Source organism: Ochotona curzoniae, unplaced genomic scaffold, assembly GCF_017591425.1.
Source record: "Ochotona curzoniae isolate NIBS_2020 unplaced genomic scaffold, NIBS_Ocur_1.0 contig_1014, whole genome shotgun sequence".
Taxonomy (NCBI): domain Eukaryota; kingdom Metazoa; phylum Chordata; class Mammalia; order Lagomorpha; family Ochotonidae; genus Ochotona; species Ochotona curzoniae.
In genome coordinates this window covers 48,449,883-48,466,818 of record NW_024464920.1, presented here as the reverse complement: position 1 = coordinate 48,466,818, position 16,936 = coordinate 48,449,883, and the positions used below count along the sequence as shown (strand labels likewise).

The 16,936-nt window shown below is 55.5% G+C and overlaps 1 protein-coding gene across 1 annotated transcript; it reads right to left on the bottom strand.

Annotated features, from left to right (window-relative positions):
* Nucleotides 1-1,243: 1,243 nt before the first annotated feature.
* Nucleotides 1,244-3,815, bottom strand: MCHR1 (melanin concentrating hormone receptor 1). The gene is made up of 2 exons (XM_040991279.1): nt 3,509-3,815; nt 1,244-2,263 (listed from the first exon to the last, which is right to left on the bottom strand). Exons 1-2 carry the CDS (start codon nt 3,588-3,590, stop codon nt 1,284-1,286), a joined length of 1,062 nt encoding a protein of 353 aa, XP_040847213.1. The 5' UTR covers nt 3,591-3,815; the 3' UTR covers nt 1,244-1,283.
* Nucleotides 3,816-16,936: the final 13,121 nt, after the last annotated feature.

Here is a 16,936-nt window from a genome sequence, read left to right as displayed (position 1 = left end):
CCGGGGAGCCCCCTCTCCCTCCCCAGGAGGCCAGCCAGAGGCGGGCTCCACTAGGGAGCATCAGCTGCAACCGTGCACCCTGCTCACTCCCAGCTCTCCCGGCCCCTTGCTGGCAGGGACACCGAGCCACAGCAGCCGGCCTGCCTCGCAGTGGCCCTAGCTCTCATCTTCTGTCGATGAAGCAGCAAGTGGGGACACGGGCTCAGGGCTTTACAGTAGGTGACTCAACACCGGGAGGTGGCACTGGGGGTGGAACTTAGGCCTGAGGCGGCCAGTACCCATGACAGCCAAAGTCCCTGGGCTTCGGGTCAGAAGACAGAAAACTGAGGCGGGAGAAACAGCCCAGCAGCTGGACTGCAATCTGAATTCTTAGTAATGCCATCTGTGTCACTGAGTCCTCCCTGTGGGTTTAGGAAAACGCTCTCCCTTTCTTGGAGCTGAGGTATGAATTCCACAGCCCAAGTTAACTCCTGCTTCTTGTCTGTGACTCCTGGCCACCCCTGCGCCCAGGCTCCCGCAGTGGCAACACAGGAGCTTCCAGAGAGACTTGGGTGGAGATTTTTCTTTTATTCATCTTTGTTTGGGAGGGGAACAGCCACAGCGGAGAGATGCTGCCGACAGGGTGGCCACATGCGCAGCACACAGGCACCTGCTCCAGGTTACAGCAAGTACTCCCAGGGAAGACAAGGGGCTGGCAGCTGCAGAGGATGAGTTTTAAGACACTCCCCCATCTCACACCCACAAATAGACATACACACACCCACACCCACTCCGGGTCGACCAATGGTGCATCTCCCAGAGAACTGAGGGCTAAGAGCCCCCACACCCCCAAAATAAGCATGCACCCTCCCCCCCGAGATGAAGGATGATGAAATGGAGCCACCAAGCTCTCCTCCTCCATTGGCTGGAGATTAAGGCTCACCTTCCCTCTCTCCAATCAGACACGGGGGAGAGCCTTATGGTGACACCTTCTCCATCTCCCCTGGGGCACCCCAGCTACTTTAAACAAGACCAATCTGGAGCCTTCTACATCTTCTGTTGGTGTGTGCATGCGGAGGGGGAACAGTTGGAAACTAACAGGTGTAGGCTTCATCTGACTGACTTGCTCAGCTTCTGTTCCACTCACAGATCCCATCCTGTTTACCTGCAGGACATTCCTGGTGTCTGAGCTTGACCCTCACCCCACGCTCCCAGCCCACCTGCACTATCCCCAGGGTGGCTTCCCCACCCGCACCACGCGTGCTGTCCCGGCTCGGAGGTGTCCGGGTGGCAGGAGGGGTGGGTCAGTTGCCTTTGCTGTCTGTCCGCTCGTCCTCCCCCGTATGAGCATTGCTGACTGTGCGGAGCTGCCCCTGGGCGGCCGGCTTCACCGACAGCACCAGGCGCTTGCGGAACGTCTCACAGAGCACGATGTACACGAAGGGGTTAAGGCAGCTGTTGGCGTAGCCCAAGCTGATGGCCGCGTTGTACAGGTAGACGAAAGTGAGCGTCGGGCGGCTGATGGACAGCTGGGTCAGCTGCAGCACGTAGTAGGGCGCCCAGCACACGAAGAAGACCAGGCAGATGGCAATGGCCGTGCGGGTCACCCTCTTGGTCCGCAGCCGGATGCTGCGTTGAGAGGCGGGGGCCACTGAGGACGTCATGCGTTGCAGGATCCTTATGTAGGCGGCCGTGATGACCACGAAGGGCAGGGCGAAGGCCAAGAAGAACTGGTACAGGGTGAACCAGTAGAGGTCCGTGTCTGGGTTGGGCAGGCGGATGCCACAGCCCACGGCTCCCCCGGGGAAGGGGATGAGCCTGGCATAGAGCCACACTGGGGTGATGCTGATGAAGGACAGAGTCCACAGGAGGCAGATCACCAGGGTGGCCACAGAAGGCTTGCGGAACTTGGTGGAGGAGATGGGGTGCACCGTGGCAAGGTAGCGGTCGATGGCCATGGCTGTCAGGATGTAGGTGCTGGTGAACTGGCTGTTGGCGTCCATGGCTGTGATAAGCGTGCACATGGTCTCGCCAAAGTGCCAGACGCCGTTGCCCATGAGCTGGTGGATCATGAAGGGCATGCCCAGGAGGAAGAGGAGGTCCACCACCGAGAGGTTGATGATGAAGATGTCAGGGACGTTGCTGCACCAGTGCAGTTTGGACCGCTTCACCACCGCGAAGATGACCGTGGAGTTGCCCACGATGCCCAGCAGGCAGATGGTGCCAAACACTGAAGGCATGATGATGTTGATGTAGGCCACGCTGCCAGGACGCCGCGGCGACCCTGGGGACAGAACAGTCGCTACCTCCGAAGCCTGGGCCTCTTGCTTCCCTCCCACCCTCGGAGCCGCGAGCACACCTCACCACTTCCAGCCCTCCCCACCGCTGTTGCTCAGTCTCTCTTCTCAGCCCTCCTCCACCCCTGAGGGTCTCCTGAGCACCTGTGGGATGCGGGACCCCATCCTTGGCCTCCTGAAGGCAGGGGCCCAGGTGCCATGGTGGGCTCTGGGGGTCCTTGGGCTTCCCCTGCAGTCCTCAAGAGGAGACCGCAGGTGTGAGCATGTGCACATGCGTGTTCATCAACGTATACATACATGACTGTGTGAGGCCTAAGTTCATTTCCGTGTGTGTGTGTACACGTGTGTGAGTGTGCCTGAGTGTGCACGTGGGACCATCTGGGCGCTGCGTGAGTGCGTTTGTGCCCGTTTTGTGACGCGTACCCGTGCATGCTGTGTTAGTGTGTGTTCTCCCACTGGCAAGCTCTGCTGGTTCCTTTCAGAGGCAGACGCTGGCCACGGCCTCAGGGGTGGCTCTGCTGTGACTGCCTCACCGGGGGCCAAGCCCACCACGGCGGGTAGAGGGGGACCAGGGAAGCCCAGCAGGACCTCTGCCTCTCTCTGCCCTCGGGACTGTGAGCCTGTCTAGCAGGCGTTTCCCGGTGGCAGTCTCTGCACGCTGGGATTCCAGTGTGCAGCAGAGACGGGGCTGTGCGTGGCAGCCCAGCAGCGGAACATTCCTGCCCACCAAACCTCTCTGCCCTTTGCCTCCCTTCTGTTTCTCTCGCAGAGCCGGAATCCCAGAGCACTGCAGGCAGCGTTGGAAAGATCGGGAAGCTTAATTCACCGGAAAAGTTAATCCCCCTTGGGCTGTGGAGTCTCTGCTTGCCCCAGCCTCTCCCCCCAACCTCTCCCCAACCTCCGGACCGGGTGTGAAGGAGCCTGGGCGGCGGTCACCGGCGTACCTTCGAAGGCCTCCTCCGCGCCCTCCCCAGCTCCGACACTCACGGGAAAGCCTTCCTCTGCCGCGTCTGACCGGTCCCCCCGCCCCCCGCCCGGGCGCTGCCCCCTACTCCTCCAGCTCCTCCTCCCTGCCCCCTCTTCCCCTCCGGGGTACAGCAGACTGCAGACCAGGTCCCCAAGAACTCAAATAAAGTTTCCCAAGCACTCGGACTGGCCAGCTCCGGGGGTGAAATCCTCCCCCATGCCCGGCGGGATGGGAGGGCCGGCTCCCCTCCTCCCCCAGGACTCACCGGCCAAGGTAAGGTTCTCGGGGCCCTCGGAGGCGTTACTGGCATTGGGGCCGGTGGACAGCCGCAAGGCTTGCAGGTCCATCCAGCCAGTGCAGGTGCCTGTCCCCGGTCGCCGGCGCCCCAGAGTTGCGCGCCCGTCCACCCACGCAGGGCTGCGGCAGCCTCTGGCGCCTGCCGGGCTGCCTTGTCCCGGACCCAAGCCCCGCAGTCAGGAAGGGGGTCCTGGTTCCTCGTCAGCCTGGCAGCCTCAGCCGCCTCTAAGCCCAACTGCTCGCCCCACTCCCTCCTTCCCGGCTCCCACTGACATCACCTAGACACATTAACATTCGGAGGCAGATGTACATTAACCTCTTCTATGCCGGCTGCTGCGGGCGCCCACTTGTGACTGCCTGCAGAGCCCAGGGGCTGGGCTAGGCTGGGGCAGCCCCAGATGGGTGGGGACTTCCTTCCCATCACCGTTGGGGGCCCCTCTGGGTGCTCATGGGGCCTGCTGTTCACCTTCCTTGCTGTCTGGAAGGACAAAAGGGTGAGTCCTTGGGCTTGCCTTGCTTTGGAGTGGGGATGTGTGTGTGGGGGGGCGTTTCAGCCCCTGGCCGCTGGGGGCTGGTCCTGCTGTTGTGTGCTTGCCCCACACACGCTAGAGGTGGAAGTCGTCCAGGGCTCCATTGCAGCGCACCTCTAGGCACTGGGCATTTCGCCAGCTGCACCACCAGGGACACCCTAGGAGGCCAGGGGTGGAGCCCAGGTGGAGGGTAGGGTGCCATGGCCAGAGCCTCAGGGAGCAGAAAGGGTTAAACTCCCACCTGTCCAGGATCAGCCTGCAGCTGGTGTGCAGGGGTCTGGGTTATTGTACTGGATGCTCTGAAGTCCCAGAAGGAGCAGATTCTCCTAGGGCCCGAGCCTCATCAGTTGCTCTGGGAGAGGCAACCAACTCCATCCTCGGGCTGCGGTCCACCTGCCCACAGAGCCCAAAATAAAAACCAGACAGCGTTGGCTCACCTTCAGGCTCAGTGGACCCTTGCTGGTCTCCCTGTGCTATCGTGTGTGTGTGTGTGTGTGTGTGTGTGTGTGTGTGTGTGTGCCCCCACGCGTGCCCAGGATCTCCTGGAGAGCCTGATCTGCCGGGGGCTCCAGGCTTACATAATTAAACCCACTCCAACGTTCCTGCTTCCATGAGGCGTCTGACCTCGTTCTCAGAACTCCAGCCAGAACGAGGGGCGCGGGCCAGGGGAGAGTGAGGAGATGCTGCTGAATTTGGGGTGATAGAGAGGTTCTACAAGTGGACCGTGTCATCCGGTTACACAGAACTGTAAATGTCACTTAATGTCACTGAAATCGGCGCTTAAAGGTGGTTTAATGGTGGCATATCGGGCTAGTACTCTGCCCGCAGCGCTAGCATCCTCACCGGTTCATGTCCTGGCTGCTCCATTTCTGATCCAGCTCCCTAATTCTGGCCTGGGAAGGCAGAGGCGAACGGCTCAAGTCTATGGACCCTGAACCCATGTGGGAAACCCGTAAGAAGCTCCTGGTTCCTGGCTTCACATTCGCTCAGTTTTGGCTGTTGCAGCCACTTGGAGAGAGAACCAGCAGATGGAAGATCTCTCTTTTCCTCTCCCTGTAGCTGTCCAGACTGGGCCCATCTCAAACCGAGAGCCAAGAGTTTCTTCCGGGTCTCCCACATGAATAGCATGGGCCCACGCACCTGGACCATGCTCCACTACTTTCCCTAACACATTAGAAGGGAGTTGGGTTGGAAGTGGAGCAGTCTGGGCACAAACTGGAGCCCATTTGAGAATGCCAGCCATTCCAGGCAGCAGCCTTATCTACTACAGCACAATGCCGGCCCTACATTGGTGTGTGGCAATTCTGCATCTCTTACAGTTAGATTTGGGGTCTCATCTGCAGCAAGCCTGCCCCAACCCAAGGCTATCTTGACCCAGTGCATGGGAAGCCTGCTGGCTCCCACGGTGTGTCCTGAGTTGGGTCTGCTCCTCCCAGGCTTTCCTAGCAGCGCACACACCCTCCAGCATTCTGAGTACCTGCACTGCAGGCGTCTGGGACCGGTGCCTGGAGACATGCTTCCTTTTCCACTTGTACCTTGTCCCCACAGCCCAGGAGAGGGGCCCGTCACTACGATGCCACCGCATGCCAGGCCAGGCTGTGCAGTGCACTGTTTAATATTGGCACTGGGGTCTTCATCTTGGCGGGGGGAAGGGGTATTTGCTTTCTACCATCCTTCCAGAGATTGATTTTGGTGTCTTCCTCCTCCAGAAACAGGCGGACGTAAAGACGTGTACATGGGACTGCGTTTTAGATGTGAGTCTAGAGAGCAGGAAAAAGGTAATAAATAGGTCAAGGAGGAGATAAAAAGCGAGGACGTTACTGGGGTCAGTGCCATGGTGTAGTAGGTTAAGCCTCTGCCTAAACTGCTGTGTCATATGGGTGCAGGTTTGAGTCCTAGCTGCTCCATTTTTAAACCTGACTGCCTGTTTGCGGCCTGGGAAAGCAGTGGAAGATGGTCCAAGTCCTTGGGACCCTGTTGCTCCCACATGGGAGATAGAAGAAGATCCTGGCTCCTGGCTTGGACCAACTCAGCTTTGGCTGTTGTGGCTATCAGGGGAGCAAACCAGCAAATGAAAGATCTCTCTTTCTCTCCTCTCTTTGCAAATCTGCCTTTCAAATAGACATAATTTAAAAATAAATAAATCTTTTAAGATGTATTACTGAGCTTGTTGTAACAGGAGTAGGGGCACAGTTTATCCAGGCCTTTCTAGAAAGTATAAGACTATCTGAATGCTGCTACTACCACTGGTAATGGCAGGGGCTGGCATTTGGTCCAGCAGTTAGAATTGCACTTGGGGTGCTAACGCTTCTCAGCGTGCCAGGGTTAGCATCCTGCTCTGCTTCCCATCCCCACCACCTGCTGGTGCCCTCCTGGGAGGCAGCAGCTGGCGACCCGAGGACTTGTGACCATGCCACGCATGAGAGAGATCTGCACGGAGTTCCAGGCCCTGGCTTCTGCCTGGCCCTGCCCTGGTTACTGTAGGTGTTTGCGGGGAGTAAACCACTAGATGGAAGATGACGCTTGTCTGTCTGCCCCTGCGTCATCTGTTTCTGCACATCTGTCCTTGAAATAAATAAACCAGTATTTTTTTTAAAGACAAAAACAAGTTTCAGAATTATGCATGTGGAGCACAGTTTTGATCTGCTGGCTCCTCTCCCTGTTGGCTAGAGCGTCTCTTCCCGGCATGTACCCCCGCATTTCAGATCCTAAGAGGCCAGTTCCAGTTTTGGACATGTCCAGGGAGGAAACCAAAGAGACACAAGGCGAGTTTACAACTGTCTGCTGCAGCCAGGGCTGAGATCAGCACTGGCCAAAGCCAATGGGACGTGGGTTCCAGAAGCTTCTGACAGGAAGGTCTACTACAAAAATCCAGATAAAAGATGGTGGGAGATGAGGGCGGTGAGCTGGCGAGGAACAGTGGGTGTTGGCACATTCTGGAGAGCCCAGGGGATGGTTGGAGAGTTGGGTGGAAAACACGAGAGTCATAGGCACCAGGGATGATGCTTGGGTTCTTGGCACAAGTTCCTGCAGGAATGGCATTGTCCTTTATTTAAATAGGGACGTGGGTGGGAAGAGAAGATTTGGAGATTTGAAATTAAGAGTTCTGTTTTGCACACATTACATCCGAGACGCCTAGTCACGTCTGAGTGGGGCTGGGAGTGTAGCAGGGGTGGAGGTGGGATCCCAGAGGCAGCAGTTTCTGAGGGTTGGTCATGGCATTAAGTGGGGAGTTGGGATGTTTTTTTTTTTGCCTTGGAGTGAATGTGAGCAGAGAGTGGTCAGGAGGTCTGGGCTCTGGTCCCCGCTGCTCTTCTGCACACCATGGTCTTCCTCTGTCTACCCGGTCAGCCGACTGCTGCGTCCGTCCTGAGCAGTTCCAGTGCCCCAGTGCCCCGTGTGAGGCCTCGTGGCTGCCGGGAAGGAGAGAACCAAGCAAGCGTCTGGTACCAAAGGAGCTCAAAGTAGAAAGACGGATGACGACAAGCGAACGCATCAGTGAATCAGACGCCCTGTTCAGAGTTCAAGTCCATGGACCAGCAGTGCAGAGGGGCACAGGTGGTCACAAGCTCCGGCTCTGGAATTATCCTCCACGGGGCCATCCACACAGGTTGATGACTGCGTGCCAGGTTGCCAACGACGTGAACAGGGCGAAGGCAGCGACAGGGAGGTCAAGGAGTCCTTTAGAGAGGGATCCTAGGGCATCTTCTTTGGCGAGGGGGTCAGGTCACATCCTCCACATGTGTTCCACAGCTGTGGTGGTCCCCATGCACCCCTTCAGATGCCCTGGCCACACCTCAGCCACGTGCCTTCCGAGCTACCTGCTCAGAATGCTCCCAGACCAAGCACAGTTGAGTGTGCAGGTACAGGTTTGGTAAATGAAAGAGCTCTTTCTTTCTCTCTGCCTTTCAGATCCATGTAAATAAATACATCTAAAAAGAGATCTCGGGTCTGGTGTTGTGGCCTAGTGGAAAAGTTCCCACCTGCAGTGCCAACATCCTATATGGGCACCTGGTTGTTCCATTTTTTTTAAAAAAAAAAGGTAGATTTACAGAGAGAAGGAGAGACAAAGAAAAAGACAATGACCACAGCTGAGCCAAGCTGAAGCCAGGAGCCAGGAGCTTCTTCTGGGTCTCCCACGCGGGTGCAGGGTCCCAAGGCTTTGGGTCGTCCTCGACTGCTTTCCCAGGCCACAAGCAGGGATCTGGATGGGAAGTGGGACAGCTGGGAACCAATACCCACAGAGAATCCTGGCACTTGCAAGGCACAGAATTTAACCACTGAGTCATCATGCCAGGTCTATGACTGCTTGGCTTTTTTTTTTTTAAAGATGTATTTATTTTTATTACAAAGTCAGATACACAGAGAGAAGGAGAGACAGAGAGGATGATCTTCTGTCCGATGATTCACTCCCCAAGTGAGCACAATGGCTGGTACTGCGCCGATCTGAAGCCGGGAACCAGGAACTTCTTCAGGGTCTCCCATGCGGGTGCAAAGTCCCAAGGCTTTGGGCCATCCTCGACTGTTTTCCCAGGTCACAAGCAGGGAGCTGGATGGGAAGTGGAGCTGCCAGGATTAGAACCAGTGCCCATATGGAATCCTGGTGCGTTCAAGGTGAGGACTTTAGCCGCTAGGCCACAGCGCCGGGCCCGACTGCTTGGCTTTTGATCAAGCTCTCCACTAATGGCCCAGGAAAAGCGGAATAGGATGTCCCATGTACTTGGGTCCCCACCATCCAAGTGGGAAAACCAGAGGGAGGTCCTAAAGCCGGGCCCAGTGGACTGGCCGTTGTCACATCATCTGGGGAATGAATCAGTGGATGAGACATCTGTCTCCCCACTCTGTCTGACATGCTACCCTTTAAATAAGCAAAGCAAGCTCCTCGGCGTGACTGCAGTCTTGTGACGAGATGGTGAGAAGCGCGCTGATGCGGCCGATGGACGAGTGCAGGCTTCTTATCGTGTCTGCTTGGAACGTAGACACTGTCACCAGCCCAGGGACTGCCTCTCAGGTGTCAGGGCTGCAGGGATGTTCCCCAGCCGTGAGACATTTGAAATAGCAGCTGCAAGTGGAGTCATCACATAATTAAGTTTATGGAAATCCACTGTCATTCTCCAAGGCCCATCTGCCCATCCTCCCTGGCCAAACTGCAGAATAAAAGAATAAACTAGGAAATGTGACGAAATCCCTTCCCGGATTCCTCCAACGCCATGATGGTGTTATTAATCTCTTCGGTCCCCCAGGGGGAAGTGACGCTGCTTTTGCTACGTTACTTGGGTTAGATGGGAGTTTCCTTTTGACATTTCCCATCACTGCATCACTCGTTCTGTCCATCTGAGAGCCAGGACGGTGGCTGGGGATATCTTTTCCTGGTTGAGAAGCAGGGCTGTGGAAATGGACAGCCCCAAACATCCACGGGGCAAGCTCATCCTAGTCTATTTGATCCATCTTTTTAAAAATCAATTTATTTGTTTGGAAGGGAGAAAGAGAGAGAGAACATGAGATTTTCCACCTGCTCAATGGCCATGATGGCCAGGGCTGGACTAGGCTGAAGCCAGAAGCCAGGAGCTTCCTCTGAGTCTCTCACAAGATTGGCAGGAGCCCAAACACGTGGACCATCCTCCGTTGCTGTCCCAAGCACATTAGCAAGGAGCTGGACCAGAAGTGGAATAGCCAGAGGACTCAAATTGGTGCCCATAAGGCGTGTCGGCCTCACAAATGGCATCCAGTCTGATCTCCTGTCACAACGGCAGCTCCCACTTGATTTCTCTCTCTCATTTATTTATGTAAAAGGCAGAGCCACAGACATAGATGGGGATAGATAGAGAGATCGTCCACCTTCTGTTTCCCTCCCCAAGTAGCCACAAGGGCCAGGGCTGAGCCAGGTCAAAGCAAGGAACTAGGATTGTCTTGCAGGTCTCCTAGGTGAGTGTCAGGGGCCCAAGGACCTGGGTCATGTTCTGTTGCTTTTCCCAAGCAGCATTACCAGCCACGCACAACACCAGCCCACACTCACTACCTCTTCATCTCCACTCTAACCAGTTGGCCCCGGAGGAGTTCCGAATTCCCAGGAATCACTATGGGTCCAGAATCGTGGCTGGCTTATCACCAGCAGGGCTGATAGCCGCCTTGTCTTGGTGAATGGTTTCCCCGGGAGACGGCTTCAGATGCCCCTGGAGGAGGCGGGCAGAGGCACAGCACCAATGCTTGGGAGCTGGGGGAGCTTGGGAGCTGGGGGAGCCGCTGTGGCTGAAGTCAGCTCTCTGTTGAGCAGACCAGAGGGCTCCTTCCGCAGGCAGATCAGGCAGCAGCAAGTGTTCACACACTAGAACTCTGGAGACCCTCCACCTCCCTGGGATGAGTTAGCCTGTTCATCATGCCCGCCTTCACCATCCTGTCCTCCACAGGCCCTGCCTATTGTAATAACCACACTCACTTCCTGGAGAAGCCCACGGAAAAGGAGAACGTGCCCTTCTTGATCGACCGCTGCCATTCCCACCAGCAGCGCCCACTCCCTCCCTGACCCCGTCGTCAGGCTGCTTGGGTGCTGGTGCCACTCCCCCACACACCACGGGATTTCTCCGGACTTGGGTTTCCTAGGGGATCAACTTCTAGGCAACCGAAAGAAATGTCCACTGCATTCTGTTAACTTTATTTATTTTGAAAAGCCACCGGGAGAGGGACAGGATTTATCTTACAAGACAGCAGCTGAGATGAGCCGTGGACAGCAACATCAAGTGTAACAGGGAGGGTCCCCAGGTGCAGCGGGGTGAGTGGCAGGCACATGGATCATGGGTGATGGGAAAGGGAGTTTTTTGCTGCCCGCCAGCTGGCTCTGCCTGGCATTACTGGACAGAACTGAGGATGGAGCCAGATGGTTTGGGAGGAGGGTGGGTCTGAAGTTTTGTTTTCAGCAGGAGTTCAGAGGCAGAGGGAGCCTTGTCCAGCGGTTTGATGCTGTTGTCTAGGTCACTCGGAATCCGCACACCTGGCCAATGGAATCGGCCTGGACAGCTGTTTTTCACCATCTCAACAAGCAGGAGCCAAGGAGAATTCAAAGCCAGAGAGAGTGACAGGGGAGGAGGTTGCACACGGCTCCCGAAGGGTCCTTGGCAAAGCCAGGAACACGCTGTCACTGCGTCTTTGCACAACTACCCAAATCCTTGAGCTGTGTTATGAGTCCTTTGTGTAGGTGAAGAAGGTGGAACAGGAGCTGCCAGCCCCGACTCTGCCACCAATGGCAGGGATGGAGCTAAACAGCAAGACTACCCCCGTGGCCCTTCAGGTGTGCACTGGCAGCCCACGTGGCCGTCTGCTGGCACCCCTGCCTCTCCCATCCTCCACTCTGCTTCCGGCACGTTCTTGCTGCCTCCCAGCATCCCATCCAAGCCTTCCAGAAGAAGCGAGTGAGCCACTGTCTTTGGAGCTAGGCCAGATTTCAAGTAATTGATCTGTCACTGAGTGTTAGGGAACACCCTGTGGTTTTGCAGATTCATCATGACACCACATCAACCGAGATGTCTCCTTCTGTGTGCGTGACGGGTGTGCCCTTTGTTCTTTCCGATCCACTCTCCTGCCTGCTCTGTGCTGAGCAGGTGTATGCTTTGGGGAAACCTCCACAGGCTGAGACTCCAGAGAGGAAGGGGAATGCGGCTGGTCACTGGGCCCTGGGTCCCTTCCAAGCCAGCTTGCTGCTGGCTGCCCTCCCCCAACTCCCCTGTTCTTTCTGGGCTCTGCCTGGCACAGGCAGACTGGCAGAGGCTCCTGGCTGCTGCTGCTAAGCCTCTGGGCCCTACTGTAACCCCTTTACTGGCACCTCTGCACTTCAGCTCTCCCCACTGCCCCACTGACCCTGGGTACTCTGATCCCCAGCCAAGGAGGGCACCTGCCCCTGCTCTGCTTGTTCATGGCACCACTCCAGACATTGCAATGCTCAGGAGGGACAGCAGAGACCATCTCCCCCTCACTGCCTTCATAAGAGCTAAGTCATCTTTGCCAGACACCACCTATCCTAACTCCCCTCCCCTCCCCTGTTAACAGAAATGAGTCACATGGTGCCCTGGCTCAGATTTGCAGAAAATGGCAGGGGAGTGTGACCTTGGCTGTCAGGAATAGAGGAGCAAGGCAGAGTCGGAGCAATTGCACAAGGATTTCCAGCTGGTCACTCCTCCAAGGGCCCTGCACCTTATCCCACATGACCGCTGAGAAGCCATATGGAATGCGTCTCCCGTTTGTCCTGGGGGACAAAGTCAGCCCAAGACTTTTGCCTCACATCAGCCAATGCTGGCCCTGAGGAGGCAGCTTCTGGATTGGTCACATCCTGAGTTCCGGGGATTCCTGCGTCCTGCCTTGTGGTAGCCACAGGGAAGACCTCTTCCAAGGTAAAAGACACATCATCCCACCTGGGAGGGAGGCAGTTATAATCGCATCTAGATGCCCATAGCAGTCATGGCTATACCAGATCCAAGCCAGAAGCTGGAAACTACATCCGGGCTTCCCACGTGGGTGGAAGGGACCCCGGCAATAGTTGGACCTTCGTCTGCCACCTTCCTCAGTACCCCAGCAGGAAGCTGACTCAGAAGGACTTAAGTGGGTGCTCCCTACAGGACACAGGCGTCCCAAGTAGCAGAGGGCCCTGGGCACCACAGCTCACACCCCCTCCATGCTGGACAGCTTTCAGACGTGACCACTCCATGGTTGCGTACGCAAACGCCTGTCCCATCAGAATGATGGTATCACACTGTTGGGAACTTAGAGCAGAGAAAGGAACAGAAACCCTGGGTGGAACAGAAATATCGTGACCACCCCGAGACCAGTGAAGATTTGGGGGAGGGGGACATGATTTTTTTCTCCCAGGGGAATCAACAGCCCCTCGCCTTACACCCTCCACCCCCAAAGAGACATGATCCCGTGTGAGCCTCTTTGCATCTTGGATTACTCACACACCACTCTCAAGTCCATGGTACTAATCCACTTCCTTGACTGATCTTGACTACCAGCTTGGAGTGGAGCCCTGAACTCGGCAGCTGAGCCATGTTGTTGTCCAAGCTGTGCCACTTGGCCCCCCGACTTCCCTGTCCCAGGCCTGGTGGGTCCAACGAGGAGCTGGGGTTCTATGACAGAGATGGGCTACAGAAAACTGTGACAAAGCTCACCCCAGGGGCATCTAGGGTCTGGAGCAGAGACATGCCTTCAACAACCAATTGCCTGTTTTCTCCTTTCCAGAAATTTCTACCTCATAGTAGACAGGTGGTCCAGCCATAGGACAGCATAAGAGCCCATGCTCTGAGCCACTTGCCCCCATCCAGCGCTCCACATCTCCTGGGGTGCTCGTCATCCAGGTCTGCTTCCTATGGGGTTAGTCCTGGGAAGTGCAGGTGTGTGAGCAGGCCACACCTCACCCTTGCAGCCCCTCATGGTTACTCACCTTCCTTCCTCGAGCCAGTGCCCAAAAGGGGCGCTGGCACTGCAGGCTGTGGCCCAACTCACTATGCCACAGCACTGGCCCCTTATAAACAATGTTAACAGTACAGTACATTCTGTCCAGGAAATAATGGTAAGGGGTAAGAGTCCATACAGGTGCAGTCAAAACATTTTAAGATAAAAAAATTTTGGATCTGCAGAGCCCACTACAGAGCTGGCTGTGCACTTAGGAGAAATGAAAATATGCATCTTACAACAACAACTGGCACCAAAATACCAAAATGATGTGTGGTGACATCATTCATAACAACCTGAAGATGGAAGCAATCTAAACATCCACCTGCTGAGGCCACTGGAAGATGTGGTGTGTTTGTACAATGGAATAGTATCGAGCCACTAAAAACAACGAAACGGATGCATGTTTTAGTACAGATGAATCTTTAAGTTTTTATTCTGTAACAGTTACTCACTGGAGCCAGCGCTGTGCTATAGTAGGCTAAACTCCAGCATCCCATATGTGTGCCAGTTCGAGTCCCAGCTGCTCCACTTCCGGTCCAGCTCCCTGGTTGTGTCCCGGGAAAGCAGCAGCAGGGACTGACTCAAGTCCTTGGCCCCCTGCACTCACATAGGAGACCCAAACAAAGCATCTCACTCTTGGCTTTGGATCAGCTCAGCTCTGGCCATTCTGACCATTTGGGGAGTGAGCCAGCACATGGAAGATATCTCTCTGTTTCTCCTTTTCTCTATAATTCTTCCTTTCAAAGAAAAAGACAATAAATCTTTAAAAAGAGCAGCGGAGTCAGACAGTAAATGAATGGATGCCAAGGGCTGGAGAGAGGGTGGAGAAAGACAATGGCTGCTTTGGGCAAGATCTACTGCTGATAGACCTGTCAGGGTGATGCTGTATCACCCTGTGAACACACTTCAAAGCCATTAACACGTTGAAAGAATGTACTTTATCGCCTGTGAACTTTAGCTCAACAAATCTGCTTTTAAAAGGTGGGAGAAAGAAGGCTGGGTGTGGTGGTGCAGCGCATCAGGCCACCACACGGGGTGCCCGCATCGGCCGTCAGAGTGCCTGGGATTGAGCCAGCGTCCTGCTCAGGGGCCTGGGAAGCTGCACAGAATGGCCTGGGCACTTGGGAGACCCAGACAGCATCGCTGGCTCCTGGCTTTGGCCTGGTCCAGCCCTGGCTATTACAGGCATTTGGGGAGTGAATCAGAGAATAAAGATCTCTCTCTCTCCCTCTTTTGCTGCCATTTTGCCTTTCATATAAATACTTAGATAAAACCAATATAAATAAAGAACGGTCGACAGAGCTGTGGATGGAGGCAGCACTTCAGTCTTCAGGTAAGATGACCAACCCTGGTCCTCAACCACCTGCTCCTGGTCTCCCGGGTCACTGCCTCCTGGGAACCTCGGTTCTGTCCTGCCAACCATCGGGGGGCCCCTGGGGCCATCTCTTGCGAAGCACCTCTGCTGGAATGCATGTCCCTGGAACCTCTGAGCTAAACATGATGGGTTTCGCTGGTTCCCATGATACCCTGGGGAGACCTGCATTCTGTTGGTTTGTCAAGGGTAAGCTTGGGATAGAAAAGACAGCAGGTGCAGCTAGCCAATCTTTTACCTGTGTGCCCATCCTGCTTCTTGCAGGTTGGGAAAAAAAGCAGAGAGTTGGAGGAAGGCCTAGAAGACAAAGGAAAACATAATGGGTGTGGGGGCTCACAGCAGACGGGCACAGGGTGGCAGCTCCGAGCACCCTGGGGTCTGGACAGCAGGAGTCCTCACAGCTTCCACCCTGGCTGCTCCTGAAGGCTGCCTCGCTCTCACGGCACATCTTAACCTTGTAAATGCTCCGGTACCTTCCCAGCTTTCCATTCCTTCCTTCCCTCCCACTCACCGCCCCAGCCCACGTCACAGGAGGCATGACTCGCTTCACAAGCTTATTAACTTGCTCGGCAGCATCCAGCTCACGCAGGCGCTGAGTCAGCGCCATCCCAGCCGTCTGTCCAGGAGGGAGGCCCTGCGGCTGACTCCTGTACATACCTGGGACACAGGGGAGACCTTCAGCTTGCCAAGACAGCTGAGGGGTGGGGCAGGGCTCAGCCTCACCCCCATGGGTGCGTGCCCCCTGCTTGACACCTGCTGAGGGCTTCTTGCTGGATCACAGGGGTCAGAAGGAACAGGGTGGTGATCAGGTCTCTCTTAGGTAGCCACTAAGGCCATCACAGAGCATCTCACTGTTGCCCCACTATTACCCTCTGTACCTTAAAACATTATTGATATAGGAATTGGGCATTAGGGAGTTGAGGATTAGGTTTTTAACCCATGACATTGGAAGGGAGAAGCAATTACACTCATAAGTTCATGGCCATACAGATATGGCAGTTGGTCCAGGGCTTGGGTATGTGACCAGAGTCAAAAAGAAACATTGTGACTCAGGCTCAAAAGCCTGGGACAGACACACTTTTCTCACTGACCTTGAACTCCTGAAGGAGATAAGGACCAGGGTTGCCCCTGGCCAGTTCCTGTTTGCTGCCATGTGAAACCCAAGACCAAAAAATGTCAGAGAACTGTGTCCTCGTGGTACCCCACAGTCCTGAGTCTAACATACCCAAGGCTGGACTAATGCAGGGACTCAGGGGCATCCATGGCTCAGGGTACTTCCTTTATCCCAGAAAGGGCTCGCCCCCTGCTGGTTCACTCGCCAGATGGCCACAGCGGCTAGCATCGGGTCAGTCCAAAGCTGGGAGCCAGGAGCTTCTTCCAGACCGTCCACGTGGGTGACAGGGGCCCAAGCCCTTGAGCTATCTTCTGCTGCTTCTCCCAGGGCATTAGCAGGGAGCTGGATCAGAAGTGGAGTATCCAGGGCACAAACCAGCTTTCAGACCTCACACAGAATACCGGCAGCAGAGGTCGCAGCTTCCCTTGCAAGGCTACAACACCGATCCCATTGCGCTACTTCCATCAATCTGGGTTCAGTTTTCTGCCACTTGTATTTGGAAAAATATCAGTCTTTACATTTTTTAAAATGGTTTATTTTTATTTGAAAAGCAGGTTTTACAGAGAGAGAGGGAGAGACACACAAGAGAGGTCTCTTATCCACTGGCTCACTCCCCAAATGGCCACAAAAGAACAACACAAAGCTGGCAGCCAGGCTCTCCTTTGGGGTCTCCCACATGGGTGCAGCAGCCCAAGGCTTTGAGCCATCGTCCACTGCGTCCCACCATGCAGGTGAGGGGGCAGCAAAAACCTGTGGCGTTGCAACCCCCTATGATTAACACAAAGTTTTCCGACATTCGCGGAGAGTGCACGTCACCATCAAGGGCCCCTCCCGAGGCAGCCGGCGCTGTTGGCCAACGTGAGAAGCTAAGCGTTGGTGTTATGCCCTGGTGGGCCCGCGTGGGCTGCATTTGGCGCGAGGTCTGACGCTTTCCCCGGA

Bases quoted from the DNA above. Each gene is read 5' to 3' on its own strand.
- MCHR1 (XM_040991279.1), bottom strand. From the start codon at position 3,590: ATGGACCTGCAAGCCTTGCGGCTGTCCACCGGCCCCAATGCCAGTAAC. The intron at 2,264-3,508 runs GTGAGTCCTGGG...TTCTGTCCCCAG, and splicing joins CGAGAACCTTACCTTGGCCG to GGTCGCCGCGGCGTCCTGGC.